Consider the following 24,884-nt stretch of genomic DNA (forward strand, 5'->3'; position numbering starts at 1 on the left):
TTTGACTTTTTGTTTTGTTTGGTTGGTCATGGGGCTTGAACTCTGGGCCTGGGCGCTGTCCCTGAGCTGGTCAGCTCAAGGCTAGTGCTCTACCACCTGAGACACAGTTCCACTTCTGGCTTTTTTGGTAGTTAATTAGACATAAGAGTCTTAGGACTTTCTCGCACAGGCTGGCTTTGAACCACAATCCTCAGATCTCAGCCTCTTGAGTAGCTAAGATTATGGGTGTGAGCCATTGGTGCCCAGCAAGGGAGATCTTTTGTCAAAGATATTTAAAATAACTCTTTTAATTTTATCTTTTGCTCTGAAAGCATGATTTTATTTATCTTTTTTGTAATTCACACAAAATCTTCTATTAGATATTTGATTAATATAGTTTGTCTTACTTTCTGTGGTTTGATATAAACTTTTAAATTTATAGTTGACATTTAGAGTTATTCCTTTAATAAGAAAATTACTTAAAGAGTTCCCAAAGGACTTGTTAGTGACGATCTCCCTATGAAACCCAGTTTGACCTTGGACTTATAACCCTCCAATCTTAGCCTTCTGAGGGCTGCTATTCCAGGCATATATTTACCACTCCTGGATCAAAAGTTCCCAGGTTTTAGAGATTCTAATTATATTCTCTTAAGATTGTCAGTATAATTTTGGGGTAACCATCTCCATCACTGAAATTTTATAACCAACTGACTTATCTTTAATGAGAATGGTGGTCTGCCCAACAAGAAATTACTCATTCTTACATTGTACATGTTAAAATGATTTAGCATTCCCATAAAGCAAAGAAGATGGTCTTACTTGCCACACTGTGTATAGTGACCTTTTTAAAGAGACATGCTGGGGTGATTTTTTGGGGGGGAGGGGGTGGGGGGTTTTTTGTTTTTGTTTTTTGTTTTTTTGCCAGTCCTGAGCCTTGAACTCAGGGCCTGAGTACTTACTGTCCCTGGCCTGGCCTCTTTTTGCTCAAGGCTAGCACTCTGCCACTTGAGCCACAGCACCACTTCTGGCCTTTTCTATATATGTGGTGCTGGGGAATCAAACCTAGGGCTTCATGTATACGAGGCAAGCACTCTTGCCACTAGGCCATATTCCCAGCCCCAACATGCTGTTTTATTCCTACTCAATATCCAGTAATATTTTCTTTATTGAATTTGCCTGCAGTAATATATAACCAATATCACTAACCACTTTTATTATACTTTTCTCTTTTTAATTAATTAAAACTATTTATAGGACCTGGGAATGTGGCTTAGTGGTAGAGTGCTTGCCTAGGGTTCGATTCCTCACCACCACATAAACAGAAAAAGCCAGAAGTGGTGCTGTGACTCAAGAGGTAAAGTGCTAGCCTTGAGCAAAAAGAAGCCAGGGACAGTGCTCAGGCCCTGAATTCAAGCTCCAGGACTGGCAAAAAAAACCCAAAAAACTATTTATACAGCTTTAGTAATAATATAAACAAAGTCATGTTTGTTGTTTGGGGATTTCTACTTTTAATAGGTCTTTTTCCGGGCTGGGGATATGGCCTAGTGGCAAGAGTGCTTGCCTTGTATATATGAGGCCCTGGGTTCAATTCCCCAGCACCACATATACAGAAAACGTCCAGAAGTGGCGCTGTGGCTCAAGTGGCAGAGTGCTAGCCTTGAGCAAAAAGAAGCCAGGGACAGTGCTGAAGCCCTGGGTCCAAGCCCCAGGACTGGCCAAAAAAAAAAAAAAAAAAAAAAAGTGCTTGCCTCCTACACATGAAGCTCTTGGTTCCATTCCCCAGCACCACATATATGGAAAACGGCCAGAAGGGGCGCTGTGGCTTCGGTGGCAGAGCGCTAGCCTTGAGCGGGAAGAAGCCAGGGATGGTGCTCAGGCTTGAGTCCAAGGCCCAGGACTGGCCAAAAAAAAAAAAAATAGGTCTTTTTCCTTGTTGCTACTTAAATGCCCAGAACACCTTGCTCTCTAACATCTTCATTAAGACCACTTCCTTAAAGAGCCACTCCTTCTAATTTTATACCTAAGGCTATTTATTGCTGCATCTTCAAAAGAAACTAAATCCATATTTGGTGTCTTCCCAGTTTGAAACAGTAACTATCAGGCCCTTTGCCAACAGTGACATTTTCTAATATCTTTGCTATGTCTACATGAATACAAACTTTTTTTATTTTGAATTTTGATGTCAAGTACCTTTAATTGTATTTCCCTTTTCCTCGGATAGCTACAATGAGTCTATATTTGGCTATTACATATCTAAATATTATGGAAAGAGCTAGTCATGGTGGCATATGTTTATAGTCCCAGCACTTGGGAACCTGAGGCAGGAGGTTCATGAGTTCTAGCCTGAGCTACCTAGCAAGACTATGTCTCAAAAACAAACAGATGTAGCTCAGTGGTAGACCACTCGTCTAACATATGGGAGGCCCTGGGTTCTCTCTCTTGCACTACAATCACTCAATTAACAAAATATAGTAAGAAAAACAAAACAGCATAAATATTTATTAAATATGTAACATAGTCTGATACAGAAAGTTAAATTCTAAGTTATTAACCACAAATTTTTAGCTTCTAACTGCTATAATCACATATCTGTGATTTTTTTTCTTTTCCAAAACAGCTATAATGGATTTCCAGTTCTTAGGAACAATTTATTTGACAAACCTGAAGGATTTCTTCAAACACAAAAGAAGAAATTACCTTCAAAATCAAGTAGTCCTAGCAGCCCTTCGCCTATGTTCAGAAGAACAAAACAGGTGCTTAAAATTTTTGCATTCTCTATGTAATCAACTATTAGAGCAAGAAGTAAATTTGACACTCATTTTCTCTTAATTTACTTCACTAACGTAAATGTAATTGCATAATTACTAAATGCCTTATGCACTCTGAAGATAGTTCATAGTAATCTAACTTCAGGAATTAGCCTAGTTATCTTGTCAAAGCACTTTAATGTTGTATAATGCAGGTTCAAGAAGGAACTTGAAAAACTTTGTCATATTTTGTTATGGAATCATTCAAAAAGCACATGTCCTCATTCAGCTTTCAGTTAAGGAAGAATGCCCAAGTGTGTGAATTTATTAATGAGATTTTGCTTTTTCTTTTTTCTAGGAAATTAAATCAGCCCATAAAATTGCCAAGAAGTATTCTTCTATCCCTCAGATGTGGTCTAGGTGCCTTCTGCGTCACTGCTATGGACTGTGGTTTATTTGTCTCCCAGCTTATGTGAAAGTATGTCATTCCAAAGTTAGAGCTCTGAAAACTGCATATGATGTGCTCAAAAAGATGCAGTTGAAGAAGATGGACCCACCTGATGAGGTAGCACTTATCTTCTTAAGTATTTAATTGTAGACTTGTGCAGCTGGATGGCTTTGCTTTAGTACACTTTTCACCTGTGTTGCAGGTGTGCTACCGCATTCTTATGCAGCTTTGTGGACAGTATGACCAGCCCGTGCTTGCAGTCCGAGTGCTTTTTGAAATGCAGAAAGCCGGCATTGACCCCAATGCGATCACTTATGGTTATTACAATAAGGTAATTACTCTGATTTGATGGAGAAAGTATTATTTCAGTCATTATACAACCTTCATGGCAGAAATTGTTGATTCAGGCTTTACTTTAGAGTATTAAAATGTATTTTGTAAGCTAAGATTTTTTTTCTTGCTTGCTTTGACATTATACAATCTGCTTGGATTCATTTCTGCTTCATTCTGAAGTCAGTGTATATTCATTTGTTAAAAAAAATCATTTTACTAATTGTTTTATTTTATTGAATGAATAGGCTGTTTTGGAAAGTACCTGGCCTTCAAGAAGTCATAGTGGCTATTTTCTATGGACAAAATTAAGAAATGTTGTTTTAGGAGTAGCACAGTTCAAAAGAGCTTTAAAGAAACATGCACACTCATCACAAACAACTCTTTCAGGTAACTAAAGGTTTTTAAGGTTTTACTTTTCCTTCAAAATTAGTGGCCTGGTTACGTTTGATGTTTTTAGAGATTTTAAATACTTTTAAAATATTCAGTATTTTCTGGGTTTATTTTCATTAAGCAAGTTTTAATACAAATTGACTATCTCTTATCTACATTGCTTAGCACTATAAGTGGTTTTTGTATGTGGAATTTGGTGGGAGAGGTTGAAATGTATGTACATTTACACATATTTATTGTAGAGCTAAACCCAAAATTTATGTTTCATAAATGGCTGATACACATAGATAAGCTAAAGGTATTTTATACAGTGTGTTTAGTGTGCCTATATTTTGACTATGATGTCATATTGTGATGTCATATTGTCACTTAAAAATGTTCAGACTTCGGGGCTGGGAATATGGTCTAGTGGCAAGAGTACTTGCCTTGTATACATGAAGCCCTAGGTTTGATTCCCCAGCACCACATATATAGAAAATGTCCAGAAGTGGCGCTGTGGCTCAAGTGGCAGAGTGCTAGCCTTGAACAAAAAGAAAACAGGGACAGTGCAAGGACCCTGAGTCCAAGGCCTAGGACTGGCAAAAAAAAAAGTTCAGACTTCTAACTTTTGTATGAGAGAGGCTTAGCTTGTCTTAAAGTATTCTTCTCGTTTAAAATACCATATTCACTTGGTTCTCAAATGTTAACAACTTTGATGGCTGGGATTATGGCCTAGTGGCAAGAGTGCTTGCCTCCTATACATGAAGCCCTGGGTTCAATTCCCCAGCACCACATATACACACATATACAGAAAATGGCCAGAAATGGTGCTGTGGCTCAAGAGGTAGAGTGTTAGCCTTGAGCAAAAAAAAAAAAAAAAAGCCAGGGACAGTGCTCAGGCCTTGAGTCCAAGCCCCTGGACTAGCAAACACACACACACACACACACACACACACACACACACACACACACACACAACTTTGATGTCTTGTTCTAATGTTCATTAGTAATTCACAATGGGTTTCTTTGTTACAGTTGTACTTTGCTGATTATGTGGCATTTCTCATGTTACATTAATAGATTATTAGCCTCAGTAGTAAACTCCAGTGTGTATCTTTGGAATCTCCTTGAGTAGTACAATGCTATCCAGATTTTAAGCTGATGGCAGTGACCTGGATGCTGTCAGTCATGGCAGCATGGAGAGTGGCCTTGGAACACATGCTGGGGAGCGGGCACCTTTTCATATAGGTTTCATCAGAGTAAATGCTACTGACGATAGCTGTAGCACAGGTTTGTGTGTACTTGTGTATATATTTACAACTAGATTTGCTAGCCTGCAATTTTTTGCTTTTTGGGGGGTCAGTTGTGAGGCTTAAATTCAGTGCCTGGGTGCTGTCCCTGAGCCTCTTTGTGCTCAAGGGTAGCATTACTAGTGTTCTACCACTTGAGCCACAGCGCCACTCTGGTTTTTGAGTGGATAATTGGAGATAAAAGAGTCTCATGGGGACTTTTCTGCCCAGGCTGGCTTTCAACCTTGATCCTCAGATCTTAGCCTCCTGAGTATCTAGGATTACAAGCATGACCCACCGATGACAGGCAGCTAGCCTGCATTTTAAAACCTTTTCAATTTAGTGATATGGTTAACTTGCACCTTTTGGTTTTGTATTAGGTACTTGATTTGGTAATTAATTTACTTTAATTTTTTATTATTATAAGGGTAATGTACAAAGGGGTTACAGTTACATAAATCAGGTAAAAAATACATTTATTTTTAGGTCAATGTCACCCCTTCCCTTGCTTTCTCCCATTTGTCCCCACCCATAAGTTGTACAGTTTTTCCCTCCTATGCCCACCTACAAGTTTAGTTTTCAACATAGTGTTTAGTGGACAATAAATTTAATAGCTGTATACAGTTTTTTATGGACACCTTTGGGGTTTGAACTCTGGGCCTGGATGCTGTCCCTGAACTCCTTTTGCTCAAGGCTAGCACTCTACCACTTGAGCCACAGCACCTGCTTCCAGCTTTTTCTATGATTAATTGGATATAGATAGGAGTCTCACAGACTTTCCTGCCCCAGGCTGGCTTCAAACTGTTCCGCCTCCTAAGTAGCTAGGCTTATAGGCATGAGTCACTGGTACCCAGGTAGCTATATGCAATTTTATTCATTCTTTATTTGATAGATTATAAAGTCTTTTTATTTGAATATTTAGTAGTCAATGATTATCCACTTAACTCTGGTAGCCACTGAGCTCTTCTGGTATGTTTTCTTTTTTAGTGTCTTCTTTTCTTCTTCTTTCTCCCTTTTTTCTTCTTTCTCTCTTCCTCCCTACTCCTTCCTTCGCTTTCTTTCTTTTCTTTCTTTGTGGTGCTGAGCATCAAACCCAAGGCCTCACATATGCCATGCAAGGTCTCTGCCATCAAGCCCCTTGCCATGTCACTTTCTTGGATATATTTTTTTGTAATTATGAAAATATTTTAAAAATTAAAAATATTTTTAAGGGCTGGGGATATGGCCTAGTGGCGAGAGAGCTTGCCTTGTATACATGAGGCCCTGGGTTCAATTCCCCAGCACCACATATACAGAAAACGGCCAGAAGTGCCACTGTGGCTCAAGTGGCAGAGTGCTAGCCTTGAGCAAAAGGAAGCCAGGGACAGTGCTCAGGCCCTGAGTTCAAGGCCCAGGACTGGCCAAAAAATATATATATATTTTTTTAAAACAAAATGTATATTTCTCACTGAGTTGGCAGTATTATCCCTGTGTCAGTTTTCTGGTTTTAGCATAATGCTACAAATTATATAGGTTGTCACTGGAAGAAACAAGGTAAAGGGCACCCCAGGAACTCTCTCCATCTACTGCACTATTTTCGCAACTTCTGAATTAAAAAATATATATATTTTTAATATATATAATATATATTATATGTATTATATATATATATATATATATATATATTTGCCTGTCCCTGGAGTTCAAACACTGGGCTTAGGCACTATCTCTGAGCTCCTTTTTGCTCAAGGCCAGCACCCTACCACTTGAGCCACACACAGCACCACTTCCAGCTTTTTCTGTGATTAATTAGAGATAAGAGTCTTATGGACTTTCCTGCCTGGGCTGGCATTGAACTGTAATCCTTAGATCTCAGCCTCATGAGTAGCTAGGATTACAGGCATGAGCCACTGGCACCCAGCCTCCCCAGATGATTTTTTTTTTTTTTTTTTTTTGGCCAGTCGTGGGGCTTGGACTCAGGGCCTGAGCACTGTCCCTGGCTTCCTTTTGCTCAAGGCTAGCACTCTGGCACTTGGGCCACAGCGCCACTTCTGGCCGTTTTCTATATATGTGGTGCAGGAATCCAACCCAGGGCTTCATGTATACGTATACGAGGCAAGCTCTCTTGCCACTAGGCCATATTCCCAGCCCCTCTCCCCCAGATGATTTTAAGTGTAGAAAGCATAGTATTCTAGCACTATAAATGGCATTAGTGTCTCACAAAAATATAAAAATGTGTATAAAAGCTTTTTCTATTATTAAAATTGACATAATTTACTGGAATCACAGGGACTCTTTAAAAAAATTTGACATAATTTGGCTAAAGTGCTTGCCTAGCATGCATGAAGCCCTAGGTTCGATTCTTCAGTACCACATTAACAGAAAAGGCCGGAAGTGGCACTGTGGTTCCAGTGGTAAAGTGCTAGCCTTGAGCAAAAGAAGCTCAGGGACAGTGCCCAGGTCCTGAGATCAAGCCCCAGGACTACCAAAAACAAACAAACAAACAAAAAATCCTGACACAATTCTGACTCCATAGCATTTAAATACATATGAATTTTTAATGCAGTGTAGACATGAATTTAGTGGACAAAAATTTTAAAAGCTGAAGCATTACTATAAAATATGAAGACTTGTCTCTGTTAATGGCATTACTATTTTAGTTTGTTTCCTTTTATGCCTACTTGAAGATTAATAAATGTAAGCTGATTGTCTTGAAACACAATACAGTAATCCTTCCTTAGATGGTTTCATGTCATGCAGTGTGAACTTCCTCAGTCATAGTCATCTTCCTCCAGCATTGTCTCTTGATGGTGAAGAAAATGTCTTATATTTCACCGTAGCTTTTAAGAAAGGCCAACTTAAAACAGCAAACTTAGTGAAGCATGAATTTCTTCAAGATTATCTTCAAATTTTTCTGTTTATAACTTCTATGGTAATGGGAACTGAGAGTTTGATTCAAAATATGCAAACTCAAAACTATAACAAGGGAAATACTTAGTGGTATTAATATAATTTCTTTAGATTTTTCTAACCAGTTTATAACACTTTTAATTTTAGCTCATGACAATCTTGTGTTTTACAAATCTGGGATCTTGAAATCCAAACAAAAATGGTTTAAGAGGATTACTTAAAACATCACAAGTCTCCTTAGGCTTAGAATCTTACCTTTTGATACTAATCTAATGGAAATAGTTACTAAAAGTGATAGCGTACGTTGTGGGGAGCAGGCTGGAACAGGGTTTAGACTTCAAGACCTCAGGTTTGCTTCATTGAGACTCCACAACTTGAGCCATATCTTTAGCCCAGCTTTTTGCAGACTATTTTAGGGATTGAGTCTGATGGACTTTTCTGCCCAATTTGGCATCGAACCATGATCCTCTAGATCTTAGCCTCCTGAGTGGCTAGGGTTAGAGGCATGAACAACTGGCACCTGGCTAACTTTTGGCTTGTCTTTTCTTTCCCCCCCCCCTTTTTTTTTTTCCAGTCCTGGGGCTTGACCTCAGGGCCTGTGCACTATCCCTGAGCTTCTTTTGCTCAAAGATAGCACTCTACCACTTGAGCCATAGCACCACTTTCAGCTTTTCTGCTTATGTGGTACTGAGGAATCAAACCCAGGGCTTCATGCATGCTAGGCAAGCTCGCTACCACTAAGCCACATTCCCAGCCCTGGCTTTTCCTAATAATAATTTCAACATTAGATTTTTCCCCCTCATTTTTATGTGTTCCTATGTGCAAGTCTATAATTATTCAAATCAACTTTGAGAAAACCATTAGACACTGAGAGCTAGTGTGTGAATATTCTGTTGTGAATTCCCTGAAGATTTCTGCATTGCTTAGTTGGAATGTAGACTTATGTTAGAAAGATGACGAACTTGTATAAAGAATATCTAATTTGTTTATGTCTTTTGCTACCTGATACTATTGTGAATGTTACTTTGGACTGTGGTGTGGAGCTGAAAGTAAACAATTTGAAATCATCTCTTTATTAATGGAGATGGAGAATAGATAACTAAGAAAACAGTGCTTTCAATAGAAGTTACAAGAAAAAAAATCTATAAGTAAATCTAAACATTAATATATTGCTCCTAATTCTAGTTGTTCTAACTGAAGAAGTTTTTGATAACTAACTTTGGATTTTGTTTCTTTTTTTTTTGCCCCAGGTGGCCAGTCTGATCTGGGATATAATTCACTATCTAAGGATGAAGTTAGAAGAGGGGATACATCTATTGAGGATACTCAGGAAGAAAAAAACAAAAAGGAGAGTGATTCTAGTTCCTGTAGGTACTGTTTAAGCCTGTGCTACATGCAATTCTAAACTTAAACTCAGAAAATACCAGTGACTTTCAGTATGCAAGTACTGGTTTTACTTTCCATTTTCATCTCATTCCTTCTTTCCTGCCATTGCAAACCTCTAGTACCCAATACTTTCACTAAAATTCTTCATACATGAAGTGTGTTGTCTCTGTGGCAAAGCACTCTCCAAACAAGTGTTTTTAGAGTGAATGCTATTAATCTCAAAGAATATTATTATAATATGTATACTTTCTGGAACAAGATCTTTTTCTATAGTTTAATAATATTGAGGTTAAATGTTTCTTAATGGACTATGACATATATTTATTCCCCACTAGAAACTCTCATTCACAACCATATATAAAATTGGTACATGAATCTAACTTGACCAACACTTAGTAACCTTTTTTTTTGTACCAATGCTAGAGTTTGAATTCCATGCCATATACTCTTGCTTGGCTTTTTTGCTTGCAGCTGATGTTCTACTGCTTGAGCCTTGCCTCTACTTTTTTGCTTTCTGTTGGTTAATTAGAAATAAGAGTCTCTCAGATATTTCTTCCCAGGCTGGCTTCAAACCAAGATCCTCAGATTGAACCTATTAAATAGCTAGGATTATAGGTAAAAGCTACCAGCAAAAAGTAACAATTTTATCCTTGCTTAGAGGTCTCAAATAAGTGGAATGACTTATTTGTGGTTGAGAAATAGAAAGATTTTTTACTATAGTCTTATCAATTTTCAGTTAGAAATATGTAAGACTAGTGCGGAATTGGTTTTCTTAGCTCTAGGAAGATCAGATTATTATTACTCTATGTTGTTCCTGCTGACGAAGCCCTACTACATAAGACACATTCCTGAATTGTAGATATGTTGTTGTTGTTTGGGGTTTTTGTTTGTTTGTTTTGTTGATCATGGGGCTTGAACTCCAGGCCTGGGTGCTGTCCCTGAGCTCTTTTTGCTCAAGGCTAGCACTCTACCACTTTGAGCCACAGCGCACCCTCTCATTTTTGAGTGGTTAATTAGAGATAAGAATCTCAAGTGAACTTTTTTGCCTGGGTTAGCTTCGAATCACAATCCTCAGATCTTAGCCTTCTGAGTAGTTAGGATTACAGCATGAGCCACCAGTGGCCGGCTCATAACTAGTTTTGCTTTGGGGATGTTATTTTTTTTTATTAAGTTTTTATCTTTATTAAAAAGGTGATGAGCAGGGAAGGTTACAGTTACATAAGTAAGGTAATGATTATATTTGTTTTTAGACATTGTACCCCACCCTTCATCTTCTCCCACTTACCCCACTCTCTCCCCCACCCCCAAGTTGTATGGTTGATATCAACCTGTTATTAAGTGAGTGTCATGTTGTATTAGTTTGTCCTTTGACATGCTGTTTCTGTGATTCCTTTTCCCTTCCCCTGGTCAAATAATCTTTTATACAAGATGCAAAGTGCAGAAAATTCAGAGAGATGAAAGAAAAAAAAGACTAAAAGTAAAAAAAAAAAATTAAACTAAATTAAAAAATACGCACAGTACATAATAAGAACCTCTTGTTTTCATATCTTGGAGTTGATGTTGGGACACTTCATCATATATAGTCCTATATATTAAGCAATTGGGTTTTGAGATTCCCTGTTGAGGATATCATAGACATATTCTAGTTCTAACATATGAGGAAAACCATGCAACCTACTTTTCTTTGGGTTTGGCTTACTTCTCTTAATATAATTTTTTCCAGGTCTTTCCATTTCCTTATGAATGAGGCAATGTCATTCTTTCTGATGGAAGCATAGAACTCCATTGTATATACATATACCATATCTTCTTGATCCATTCATCTACTGAGGGACATAGGGCAAGAAGTAAAACTCTCCATCTTTGCAGATGACATGATCCTGTATTTAAAGAACCCCATAGACTCTTTCCCCAAGTTACTTGAGCTGATCCAAAACTTCAGCAAAGTAGCAGGGTACAAAATCAGTCCACAAAAATCAGTGGCTTTTCTATATGCCAACAATAAGAAAGGAGAAGCTGAAATTAGGAAAGCAGCCCCTTTTGCAATAACCTCAAAAAAAATTAAATAGCTATGTTGTTGTTATGAACTAATACAAGTTTTCTTACAAATGGAGAGAAAAGAAATATGTAAGATTAAAAGCTACCTCTCTTTATGCCTCTTGGAATGTATATAGTTTTTCTCTTATTGACATTTTCATTTTCATCTTTATAGTGTCAGAGAATGAGAGTGCAAAAGGAAGCGCTGACTGCCTTCCTACACTCAGTTATCAAAGTTCTTCCAGTATAGTTCGCCTCAGTGCTACAAGTAAGAACAATGCTGATAAAATATCTGGAGAAAGCACAGGTAAATTAAATAGTACAAATCTTCTGTGTTCAGAATAAATCGTATCTATGTGTCTAGTAATTACTTTTGGTGGTACTGGGGTTTGAGCTCAATGCTTGCTAGGCAGGTGCTCTGCCACTTGAGCCATGTCTGCAGCCCTTGGGCTCTGGTTATTTTTAAGATAAGGTCTTGCTCTTTGTTTGGGCTGGCGTGGACTGTGATTTTCCTGTTTATGCTTCCTATCATAGCTGGGATGACAGGCACACTCTACCACATCCAGCCTTTTCTGATGAAGTGGAGTTTCATAAACAGATTTGCCCAAGCTGGTTTGGACCCACAATTGAATTTAGCATGTGTACAATTAGGGTCATGCAAATTTTTTTAATGAAAGTTATAAGTTTTGTAAACTTTTTATAAAAGTGGTCTCTCGGGCCACATGTCTCTGTTACCCGCTTGTTTGTGCATGGTTTTCAAAGCTCTTTATAAATATAAAAACTGCATGAAACTGAATTCATACAGGCCTCAGGCAAGTTTTGGTTCAATGATGAAGTTTGCATATCTCTGATATAGTTGTGATAGCCAGCTTTATTTAATCTCTCTGTGTTTTTCCAACCTATAAATGTTGGACTTATAGTGTTTAAGTATTATAAGTAAATTGCTGACAAGCCAAAGTTAGTGAGTACCTGCTATTACCATTTTATTACTAGAATTTTAAGTAGTTACGAGGGCTATGTTACTACATTACATTTTCTTGCTTGAAAGTACTTTTCTTGTTTTTCAGAAAGCACACCTGAGCTGCTCTTAATGTCATCTCTAGAGGATACAAATGAACCAGGAAATATTCAAGCTAGATGCTTCAAAAAAAGACATAAAAGTGACAGTGAACCTAATTTGCAGCAACAGATGTCCTGGGGAACTAGAAACCGGAATCTTAGTGGAGGGGTGCTGATGGGACTTATGCTAAATAGAATTAACAAGGAAACAAACCCCGGAGATATAGTTGAAAAATTAGGTGCTGATGCAAAAATTCTTTCAAATGTTATCTCCAAAAGTACAAGACCAAATAGTCTTGATATTGGAAGGCCACTGTTACGGTCAAAAAGAGACAGTCTAGAAAAAGAATCCAGTGACGACGATACGCCTTTTGATAGTTCTAACTGTTTGGCAGATAAAGTGGATTCTCCTGTTATTTTTGACTTAGAAGATTTAGACAATGAATTAGACAGGTCAAAAGTGGGGTACACTGCTGCACCACATCCTAAGACAGTGCAGCGTATGAATAGCAGCTTTTCAGTAAAACCTTTTGAGAAAACTGACGTTGCAACAGGGTTTGATCCCCTCTCTCTTTTGGTTGCTGAGACTGAACAGCAACACAAAGAAGAGGAGGAGGAAGAGGAAGATGACAGCAAAAGCATTTCTACACCCTCAGCCAGGCGTGACTTAGCTGAAGAAATTGAGATGTATATGAATAACATGAGCAGTCCTTTGGCAAGTCGTACACCAAGTATTGATCTACAGCCAGCATGTGATGATAAATTGACCAATAAGAAAAGTCCAACATTGGTCAAGGCCTGCAGAAGATCTAGCCTGCCTCCTAATTCTCCTAGGCCAGTGAGACTTACCAAATCTAAAAGTTATACCAAAAGTGAAGAGAGACCGAGGGATAGACTCTGGTCCTCTCCAGCCTTCTCCCATACTTGCCCATTTAGGGAAGAAGCTCAAGAGACATTAACCCATTCGTCACCTTCATTTAACTTGGATACACTGCTAGTACCTAAACTAGATGTGTTAAGGCACAGTATGTTCACTGCTGGAAAAGGAGTTGCAGAGAAAGCAAGCAGATGGTACTCAAGATTCACCATGTATGCCATGTCATCAAAGGTAAATAAATAATTCGCTTTTCTTACTTGTTCTTTCATATACTCTCTACCACTGAAAGTCTATTACTAGTAAACACGTCATCTTGAATCATTCTAATCAATCACAGCTTTAAAAAACAAAAGACAATGGTTTGTACCTGAAGTATCTGTATTACATGGAAATACTGACTTTAGTTTCAGTATTTCCCTAAAAATACATTTTTTAAAGAGAATGTCCAGTATGCCTTCAACATGCCCTAACCAGTTACATGGTATCTCCTCCTGGTAAAAATGGAGTCACTTATGGACAACCCACATGCCTCTTAAGAGCAAAAGTCTAGAGAAAGTATAAAAAGTATCTGTGTAGCCAGCAGAGAACAGCTAAAGCGAGTAGAAATTAGAGAGGCAAGATTCTAGAGAGAGAATTGCAGAGGTTAAGTTCAAGTTCCATAGCTTTTTTTTCCCCAGAAGATGTTTGCTAATTAGGAATACTGAATATGAGGTGGCTATTCCAGGCTTTACCTTATCAGAGGACTGAAGAGAAATAGGAGGGGCGGGGAGGAGAGGGGGAAACAAAATAGAAAACTCAAATGAAAGGCCTCAAATAGACAGATTATAACAACCTTCAGCCCTGATAGAAGAGTTATGCCCTTAGGAGCATTGGCAAACCACAGGTAGACAAGCCTAACCAAAACTGTAACTTAGACTTGGCTCAATCTGTGATTAGATTAAAATAATCATTCTTTATGTGACAGAGGAAAGAGTTCACCATTTCTGCAGGAATAAAGCATCTTGAGTCTTTATACTTTTGTATATACAGTGTGTGTCCTTCAGTTAAAAACAGCTACCGCAGAAAACAGAACCATGACTAAAAGAAGAAAAATAGGTAGTGAAAACAGAAACGCAGATGATCTAGATAATTGAATTAGCAAATGGCTCTGAAATAATTACATATGTATACATATACATAGATACATATACATAACCATTTTGAAGTAGAATAAAGATACAAGCCTGGAATCTTAAAGGATGAAAAAAGTTGACTACATAAAAATGTTAAAAATCCTTATGTGAGTCAGAATGTTGAAAAGGGTGACAAAGATCAAGATATATTCATAAACTGCTTTGTTTGGCAACTCCTTTGTAGAACTACTTAAAAATAATAAATAACAGAAAAAAATCCTTTGGTACTTAAAATAACAATATACATACACAATTTAAAAAAACCAAGTTGTATTATCTGGGCAGTGAAATTATAAGTATTTTGTAAATATATTCTTGGTATAACCAAAAATTTTTTAAGTTCAATGTTCTCAAAATTGAAAGCTAGAACTATATCTTTAAACCTAAGTGCTTTTTAAAAATAATATTATTATCATTCTAATGGTATAATCTTATACTGAGGAAGGAAATTAACAATAAATAAAAGATTTTAAAAATGGACATGGTTCCTTCCTAGTAGATACAGATACCTTGCTAGAAGTAATTATATGCACCTTAAAAATTAACCACCAGCATTTTTATCCATATTAATATACCTTTTGTCAAATTGATTTATCTCCAGAAGTTTTGATATTGATATAATTGACCATCTGGGTGGTTAGGTGACAGATACTAACACTTCCTTAAAAGTAACTTCTTACATAATTAACTTGAAACGTGAAGGAAATTAAGCTTATGATTATGTCCTTAGGATCAAAGTTCTGATCGTACCAGTCTTTCTTCAGTGGGAGCCCAGGATTCTGAATCGACCTCTCTGACCGATGAAGATGTCTACCATGAGTTGGAAGGCGCTACGTCCTCCCAAGAGAGCAGTGCCACTTCTGGGACCAAGGGAATTGATGTCAGCCGGATGAGCCTGGAAAGTTCTGCCTCCTTAGAAGGTTTGTTCAGACAATTATCACATAGATTTGTGGAACTTTTACTTTTTTTTTTCTTTAAGGTTTTAGTTTCAATTTTGTAAAAGAGTTGCTTAGTTTCTGTCCCTAGAGATGTAACCATTTTTGTTATTTTTGGTTCATCTTTCCATAGTTAATTTTCTTAAAGTGTAAGTATAAATACTTATATGTATCCTTATTATATAAAACTCAAAAGATAGCAAGCTGTAAATCCTTTCCCATCCATTGCTTTTTCCACTTAATGATATCCTGAAGGCCATTGATACTATCACACAGCCATGTAGCTCATTCATCCTCACAGCTCCATGGTTCATTATATGTGCTCCAGCCATCTCCTTTCACTGCTTTCCTGCTGGTGGACATTGTCTCCAACTTGGCAGGCTATAATTCATACATGTCATATTACATTTTTGCCAATGTATGGAAAAGGTGTCTCCAGAATTCTTCCTTGAAGTGATGTTGCTAAATTCTTTTTTTTTTTTTTTTTTTTTTTTTTTTGGGCCAGTCCTGGGCCTTGGACTCAGGGCCTGAGCACTGTCCCTGGCTTCTTCCCGCTCAAGGCTAGCACTCTGCCACTTGAGCCACAGCGCCGCTTCTGGCCGTTTTCTGTATATGTGGTGCTGGGGAATTGAACCTAGGGCCTCGTGTATCCGAGGCAGGCACTCTTGCCACTAGGCTATATCCCCAGCCCTGCTAAATTCTTTACTACTGGTTCATACTGCTTTCCATTCTCACTGACAGTATGTAGTATAAAAATTTCCTCACAGCTTTGTCAATGAAATATGTTGGCAAACTTGTAGATTTTTGCCATCTGATAGGTGAGGAATGTATTGAAGTGTTTAGTTTCTATTTATATTTCTGTTTAAAAAAAGAAGTTGGAAATCTGGTCTTGAATGTATTATTCTCCTTTTTATAGCTGGTGAACTGGTAATTTTCATCATCTTGGCATTGAAGACCTTTTTTACGATTTATTTGTTTTTCTAAACTACCTCTAATATTGTGAATAGAGCAGTCTGACATCAGAATTAATGAAAGTGGAAGATTTGTATATTGTTTCTCATTAGTTTTAATACTATTGCTCTTTGTTTTTGTTTTTAATAATCAACAGGGTCCCTGTCAAAGTTTGCTTTGCCTGGGAAATCAGAAGTGGCATCTTCCCTCAACACCAGTAATACAAATATCTTCCAGAACTATGCAATGGAGGTACAGCTGTACTCAAAAGAACTTTTTTTTGTACTTCTTGATAAATTTTACATTTCTTAAGTATTGATAGCCCCTGGTAAACTAACAAAAGTTAATATGTAGCTAGTTAGGTGCCAGTGGTTCATATCTGAAATCCTAGATACTCAGGAGGCTGAGATTTTAGGATCTTGGTTCAAAGCCAGCCGAGACAAGACAGTCTGTGAAACTCTTTATCTCCAGTTAACCACCAAAAAGCTGTAAGTGGAGCTTTGGTTCTAGTGATAGGACAGAAAGCTCAGGCACAGCACCCAGGCCCAGAGTTCAAGCCCCAGTACTGACACAAAAAGTAAAATGTAGCATTCAAAATGTTAGAATGTATATCTCATCTGAATGAAATTAAAATCCAATTTTAAGATACCTATTGTTTCAGGTTATTGAAGTCATGCTACTTTATTAGAACAGTTCTGTAGTTGATTAGAAATTTATCAACATGCAAAGCATGTTCATTTTCAACATGTGTATTTTGTTTTGTTTTATTTTGTTTGCCAATCCTGGGCTTAGAACTCAGGACCTGAGCACTGTCCCTGACTTCTTTTTGCTCAAGGCCAGCACTCTACCTCTTGAGCCACAGCACCACTTCTGGCTTTTTTCTGTGTATGTGGTGCTGAGGAATCGAACCCAGGGCTTCATGCATGCTGGGCAAGCACTCTATCGCTAAGCCACATTCCAAGCCCCAGCATGTGTATTAATCTTTGTTATATCTAGGTTCCCATTTATTTGTTTGTTTGTTTATTGCCAGTCCTGGGTCTTAGACTCAGGGCCTGAGCACTGTCCCTGGCTTCTTCCCGCTCAAGGCTAGCACTCTGCCACCTGAGCCACAGCGCCCCTTCTGGCCGTTTTCCATATATGTGGCGCTGGGGAGTTGAACCCAGGACTTCATGTATACGAGGCAAACACTCTTGCCACTAGGCCATATCCCCAGCCCTAGGTTCCCTTTAAACATGTATTTCACAACACGAGCATCCAATTTTTCTGTGCAAGAGAATTTTGACAAGGGTATGGGAAGCAGTTCTCACTTAGGTTGTCTGCTTCTACCCTCATGGTTTTAAGTCTTCTTCGGTCTCTGCTGCATGTGCTCCCATAACCCATTTTCTTATAATGGAAAACTTTTTATTTCAGACTTCAAAGTTTTTCTGTAAAAATTGATTGTAAGTATATTTGTAAGTGTGGTTGCTAGTTACAGAAGTAGATTTGCATATAGTTGGAAAAGAAATATTGCAGCTTATGAATATTCTGTAACTTTAAGAATTCCTGGGGCTGGGAATATGGCCTAGTGGCAAGAATGCTTGCCTCCTATACTTGAGGCCCTGGGTTTGATTCCTCGGCACCACATATACAGAAAATGGCCAGAAGTGGCGCTGTGGCTCAAGTGGCAGAGTGCTAGCCTTGAGCAAAAAAGAAGCCAGAGACAGTGCTCAGGCCCTGAGTTCACGGCCTAGGACTGGCCAAAAAAAAAAAAAAAAAAAAAAATCCCGTATTTTGTTAATATAATGATAGCAGTTTGCTGCAATGCTCCTTAAATTGTCTATAGTGACACACTTGGCTTGATCTGTTTAATTTCTAATCCAATACATGGGTTGCATACTGAGATGTTACAGTAATGTCAAATTACAAATTTCTAAATCTTTTAGTTACTTTACTCAACAAAGCCAGTAAGACCTATAAGCATTGATGAGCACTGGTCTGATGACTATATTTTGGGTTTAGTTATCAATCTAGTTGCAAAATACAGTTTTTTGTGTTAATGTATTAGTGATTAATTTTAGTTGCCACTAATAAAGACATAGCCAATTTTATAGAAATTATAATAGAAAATGCTCACTTAGAGCAAGTTTTTCAAGCAAAATTTTGGGAAAGACTTAGCTGAAATAGTTGAAGATGACTATATTATATACTACATCAAATGTAGTTTAATTTCTATTTGTAATGTCTGAATCCTTATGAGTTTTAATCTTGTCATAAGATTAATTAAAATGTCTTTAAAGTCACATTATACATTAGCCAGCTTGCTTTATAAAGCACAATTTTCTCTCCTAGGTTCTCATCTCTAGCTGTTCTCGGTGTCGAACATGTGATTGTCTTGTCCATGATGAAGAAATCATGGCTGGATGGACAGCAGATGATTCAAATCTCAATACTACCTGCCCATTCTGTGGCAATCTTTTCTTACCCTTTCTCAATATTGAAATAAGAGACTTAAGACGACCTGGCAGGTAATTATATATACTTTTTTTCCTCTTTCTGCTTAAATATCATGTTTTCTAGAATGTGTTTCTCAGAAAGCTCCTTTGGTTGACATTCTAGATATTTTTTGAAGTCAGCTCCATCTGCGGAAACTGTGCACTTTCCATCTTCCTTTTCAAGTCAGACAAGGCAGTCTTGCATTTCAGCATCAGCCTCTGGTCTTGATACATCTGCTGTATCTGTTCAAGGGAAATTTGATCTAAACAGGTAAGTATGATTTTGGAGAATTATTTTTAACATTGAACATGTTTTAGATGGTGGCAGAAAAACCAGCTGACCATTCCAAGGTTTAAGTTTCTGTGAAAATACATATATGCCTGTCATCTTAGCACTCAATAGACAAAGACAAAGAGATTGTGAGTCCAAGGTCAATCTAGGGCTATATAGTGAGACTCTGTCTTGAATGATTAATATCTCTGAAAAATAAATTCATTATGTTATTAATAGTGTTTAAAAAACTCTAATACCCTAAAACTTAAATATTAAGTTTTGATATGTCATGCTTCATGAGCTTCCAGTGCTTAAGACACACAGACACATGCATACACACACACACACACACACACACACACAATAATGCTTATCAAGAAACATTTATAGCAAGGCACTGAGTTCAAACTCCATGACCGACAAAAAAAAAAAAAAGAAACATTTATGGCTAACATAAAAACTGTGAAATTAAACTAAAACACAGAATGAGCCTAATCCCAATAACCTACACTTCAATGCCAAATCGGCCACATACAGCTACACAGATGAGGCTGTATTGGTAACTATATTGCAGAAAAAAGTGCCCATGTGGACTGTTTAATCCTAAATACGTTCGTAGTAAAACAAGAATCTGCACTTCTTTCATGGTAGATCTTTTGTAGCCTTGTCTTTGCCTCTCACTTACTCATGACTCCTAAAGAGGCTGTATCTCTTTCTTTACTTTGTATCCCTAAGGGAAGGTAGTTCTGTATGCAAGTTATTCTCTAGCCAGCTTCAGGGGCTCATGCCTGTAATACTATCTACTCAGGAAACTGAGATCTGGAGGATCATGGTTCAAAGCCTACATAGGATAAAAAGTTTGAGATTGTTTCCAAAATAACCAGCTAAACAAAAGCTGGAGGTGTGACTCAAGTGGTAGACTTCGAATGGATGGATAGATGGGCGGATGGGTGGAAGGGCGGATGGGCAGATGGACAGACAGACGGACGGGCAGATAATTTGTAGACTGAAGCTTGAATAACATTTCTTTTGATTTATTTACTATGTCCAAAATATGGTTCTTCTAGACCAAATAAAAGTGCTATGCTTTTTTTCTTTTTTTCATTGTCCAAGCAAATCTAAACTGCAGGAAAATCCCTGTACCCGAAGTATTCAGATTCCCACCAATAGATCAAAAACAGCTATATCAAAATGCCCACTATTCCCAATGGCCAGGAGCATTAGTACTTACGGCCACTTGGATAAAGAGGATTCTGGAGGACAGAAACTGGTTCCTACAGGCAGCCTGCCGGCTACTTTACAAGGGGCTACAGTATGTATTATGATGTTTTTTCTAAATTTTTAAACTTATCATTTGCAAAATTTTGTTCCCCTTGACCTGAAAAGCCCTACAAAAGTTCAATTCTATAATTGTCATGAAGATATGACAATTATACTGCCTTTCCACTTATAGGAAATAATTCACAGAAATATTTTTTTAATAATTCAGTATCATTGGCTCTTACCTTTGTTGTTTCTGTTTTTGTTTATTCAGCAGGATTCTTTAGGGTTAGAATGGCACCTTCCAAGTCCAGATCCTGTCACAGTTCCATATCTCAGTCCACTAGTTGTCTGGAAGGAACTTGAGAGCTTGTTGGAAAACGAAGGTGACCATGCAATAACAGTGGCTGACTTTGTGGATCATCATCCAATTGTTTTTTGGAATTTGGTGTGGTATTTTAGGCGTCTTGACCTCCCAAGTAACTTGCCAGGATTGATTCTTTCTTCTGAGCATTGTAACAAGTATTCAAAGGTATGAAAATAAAATTAAAAGACAATGCTAGGGCTGAGGGGCATGGCTCAAATGGGAGAGTGCTTGCCTAGCAAATAAGAGACCCTGAGTTTGAATCCCAATACTACCAAAAATCAAGGTCCTTGGTTTGATTCTAGTACTAGGGAAAAACAGGATTCTTGGATTCTTTCTATGAACTCTGAATCAGGGTCAAGATTCTTTCTCAAGTTAGGTACTTGGATGGAAAGTTTGCTACTTCAGAGATCATTAGCTTCTCAACTCAGCTTATCTTCCTCTAGTAGATACCAAATGCATACAACCAGTCATTTCCTATTTTTTTTTGTCTTCTGCACATTTACATCCTAAAAACAATATTTTGTGTGTGCCAGTGCTGGACTGTGAACTCAGAGCCTGGGCACTGTCCCTGAGCTTATTTACTAAAGGCTAGCTCTCTACCACTTGAGCCACAGCTCTACTTCTGCCTTTGTGGTGGTTAAACTAGAGATAAGAGTCTCATGGACTTCTCTGCCCAAGCTGGATGATCTGTAGATCTCAGTCTCTCTTTTTTTTTTTTTCTATTTCTGGGCTTGGACTCAGGGCCTGAGCACTGTCCCTGGCTTCTTTTGCTCAAGGCTAACACTCTGCCACTTGAGCCACAGCGCCACTTCTGGCCATTTTCTATATATGTAGTGCTGAGGAATTGAACCCAGGGCTTCATGTATAGGAGCCAAGCACTCTTGCCACTAGGCCATATTCCCAGCCTGATCTCAGCCTCTTGAGTAGCCAAGATTACAGGCTTGAACCACTGTTGCCTGGCTCCTAAAAATATTTTTATCAGGATTCTATAAAATATTTGCAGTGAAGCATTCTATAATAACCACTAATGAATGCTTTTTATTCTCAACACAGATTCCCCGCCACTGTATGTCAGAAGATAGTAAATATGTTTTAATACAAATGTTATGGGACAATATGAAATTACACCAGGATCCTGGACAGCCCTTGTACATCCTCTGGAATGCCCACAGTAAGTGCCGTCAGAAGCCTATTCATATGAGAGTGACCTCTACTAGCTTTGAATAGCCTCAACTCATGTATAATTACTTCACTGTACTATTTTGTCTTACAGGTCAAAATCGTACTCTTTTGTTTGAGAGTGAGTGTTCAGTTCAATTTTTTAGTGCTACCTTCTATGGAAGTCAAGTTTTTTGGTGTTTTGCTTTAATTTGGTTTTGACGGGCGCTGTGTTTGTGCTAGAGGGGCTAGTTGTGTTTTGTATAATTCCGCTTTCAGTGCATCGCTTGTCCCAGTTTCTTCTTTTTTATGTATTTTTGTTTCCATCCTGGCTGCTAATGTAGAATTTTCTTCAGGCACTATATTAAGAAAAAATGTTTTCATTTATTGTCTGAGGCCATAAAAAGCTTTGGGCTTATTTTTATCGTTGGTTGTCTTTTTTTTTTTTTTTTTTTGGCTTTCCTTAGTTCTTAGATTTATATTCCTTTGTGTATTTTCTTAATTTATTTTCAGTGCTTTGTAACTTTTTAAATAACTCTTAGTTGCTATTTAATTTATATCTCTCTTCCTTCATCTGCTCTTTCGTTCTTTTACAGCCCAAAAGTATCCAATGGTCCATTTGTTGCAAAAAAATGATAACTCATTTAACCAGGAATTACTGAAAAGTATGGTTAAAAGCATTAAGATGAATGATGTCTATGGACCAATGAGTCAGATTCTAGAGACACTGAGTAAGTGTCCACATTTTAAAAGACAGAGGTAAGTTACTCTCTTTTAAGTGAATGTATTGTTCTCTAAACAGTTTTGTCGAATAGTCATTTTGAGTGTACTTCATGTTTGCATTAGCATAAATCTAGTGTAGAGAAGATCAAGTATATGGATTCTCACATTTTCTCTGTGCCTTTCCCTCCTAGGAGCTTATACCGAGAAATACTATTTCTTTCACTTGTGGCGCTGGGAAGAGAAAACATTGATATAGGTAATGCAGCATAATCAATAGCATAATGTTTATGTAGTACAGTGTAGCTTCTCAAAGTATTTTATTGGTCTTTGTTATATTAATATTAAGCTATAAGCTAGGTGCCGGTGGCTCACACCTATAATCCTAGCTACTAAGGAGGCTGAGGTCTTAGGATCGTGGTTTGAAGCCAGCCCAAGCAGGAAAGGCCTTGAGACTCTTACCTCCAATAAACTTCCCAGAAAAAGCCAGAAGTGGTGTTGTGATTCAAGTGGTAGAATGCTAGCCTTGATCAGAAGAAGTTCAGATCAAAAAGAAGGTACAGAGCCCAGGCCCAGAATTCAGGCCCCAGATTGGCAAAAATAACTAATTAATTAATTAATTATATGATTTTAAAAATTTCTCATGCTGTAGCCAGTTACTTTCCTGTATAATTCTCTCAAAAGCCCTTTGAGAATAGGTACTGTTATATTTCTGTATTATTGAGAATACCAAGGGTCTAAGAGATAAATATCTTGATTTCATATATAATAGTGCTGTACTTAAACCAAGCTGTCTCAATTTCCAAACCCATGCTTTTGTATGACATCATTTATTAATGACATTAAGCTTGCTCAGAAAAAAACAAAGTAGCTAAATATATTTAGGAGCTCTGAAGCTTTTTGGTTAGTCATCTCCTTCTCCATGTTATTGTGTTTAGCCTGTTGTTGTTTAGAAAGACAAGTGTTGCCCAGTCTGTTCTCTTATGTCCTCTAAGTCTAATGTATAATAAGCATGTGCGCTATTTTCAAGTTCCTCAATTGAAACCAGGTAAGCAGGCTTTATAATAAAGAAAGCAAGGCTCTTCTGGTGCAGGCTTTCCAATAAGTTCACAGAAGGTGTGAGAGAGAGAGAGAGAGAGAGAGAGACAAAGAGAGAGAGAGAGAGAGAGTTTCTGAGAGTAGTAGAAAGCCAAACGCAACCAGCTCTAACTAGATATTTCAAGAGTTTATTAGTTTCCAGTCGACCAGAAATGAGTGACTTGTCCCCCTGAACACTGTCAGCTTTCATGCCAGGAGCCAGATGATAGAATTCAGCAGCAAGGGATGTGTGGGGGTGAGATGGCAAGCATCTTACAGTCATGTATTAATGACCTCAGCATCATGGTGATAATGTATAGTAAGCATGTGACTATTTTCAAGTTCCTCAATTGAGGCCAGGTAAGCAGACTCAAATAGTAGAATGCTTAGCTAGCAAGCACAAGACCCTTAGTTCAAACCTCATTACCATCATAACAAAAAGAAGAAGGGGAAGGTCATTACATAATTAGGTTAGGAGATATTTTTATTACCTCCCCACACGCAGGTTATCTGATAATAGGGAATTTAGGACATAGAAGCCAAAAAAAAATTCAGCTGGAGGCTGGGAATGTGGCTAGCATACATGAAGCCCTGGGTTTGATTTCTAGGCACCACATAAACAGAAAAAGCCGAAAAGTGGCACTGTGGCTCAGGTGGTAGAGTGCTAGCCTTGAGCAAAAAGAGGCTCAGGGACAGTGCCCAGGCCCTGAGTTCAAGCCCCAGGACTGGCAAATTTTAAAAAATCAGTTGAAGATAAAATTTAAATGTAAAAGTAAAGAAAATGTGGTTAATTTTTTTTCTTAATCCTGTGGGGAAAATGTCTTTATTCTTACTATTTTTATTAAATATGAAAAAGCAAGGTTTGTATGGCATTCAGTGATTGGTACTAGGTAAAATTAAAATCTGTGTGTGTGATTTAACCCTAAACCCCTGTGGTCTCTAAGGCCCCCTGCCTGGCCTTGAAAACTGTGGTCCTTTGCATGGCAGACATAGCCTTGGTGTATGTTCTTGCACCTTACTTTTGTGGTTTTGTAGTATGATAGAACTCAGCTGTGGCCAACATCAGACGTAAGTTTTTGTGTCTTT

At 37.8% G+C, this 24,884-nt stretch overlaps 1 protein-coding gene across 8 annotated transcripts in view; it reads left to right on the plus strand.

The window, feature by feature from the left end:
- Nucleotides 1-24,884, plus strand: part of Dennd4a (DENN domain containing 4A) — a 71,174-nt gene that overhangs the window by 44,833 nt on the left and 1,457 nt on the right. For 5 of the 8 annotated variants that reach the window (XM_048333172.1, XM_048333171.1, XM_048333178.1 and 2 more), the window contains 17 exons: nt 2,597-2,732; nt 3,085-3,291; nt 3,377-3,505; nt 3,753-3,894; nt 9,305-9,421; nt 11,653-11,784; nt 12,545-13,644; nt 15,316-15,505; nt 16,629-16,723; nt 18,800-18,975; nt 19,067-19,213; nt 20,330-20,528; nt 20,751-21,008; nt 21,897-22,014; nt 22,117-22,143; nt 22,598-22,760; nt 22,916-22,980. In XM_048333172.1, the coding sequence (XP_048189129.1) occupies nt 2,597-2,732; nt 3,085-3,291; nt 3,377-3,505; nt 3,753-3,894; nt 9,305-9,421; nt 11,653-11,784; nt 12,545-13,644; nt 15,316-15,505; nt 16,629-16,723; nt 18,800-18,975; nt 19,067-19,213; nt 20,330-20,528; nt 20,751-21,008; nt 21,897-22,014; nt 22,117-22,143; nt 22,598-22,760; nt 22,916-22,980 (3,401 nt within the window). The remainder of the gene's footprint in view (nt 1-2,596; nt 2,733-3,084; nt 3,292-3,376; nt 3,506-3,752; nt 3,895-9,304; nt 9,422-11,652; nt 11,785-12,544; nt 13,645-15,315; nt 15,506-16,628; nt 16,724-18,799; nt 18,976-19,066; nt 19,214-20,329; nt 20,529-20,750; nt 21,009-21,896; nt 22,015-22,116; nt 22,144-22,597; nt 22,761-22,915; nt 22,981-24,884) is intronic. The other 3 variants (XM_048333175.1, XM_048333176.1, XM_048333177.1) reach the window with 3 other exon arrangements.

Source organism: Perognathus longimembris, chromosome 23 (genome assembly GCF_023159225.1).
Source record: "Perognathus longimembris pacificus isolate PPM17 chromosome 23, ASM2315922v1, whole genome shotgun sequence".
Taxonomy (NCBI): Eukaryota; Metazoa; Chordata; class Mammalia; order Rodentia; family Heteromyidae; genus Perognathus; species Perognathus longimembris.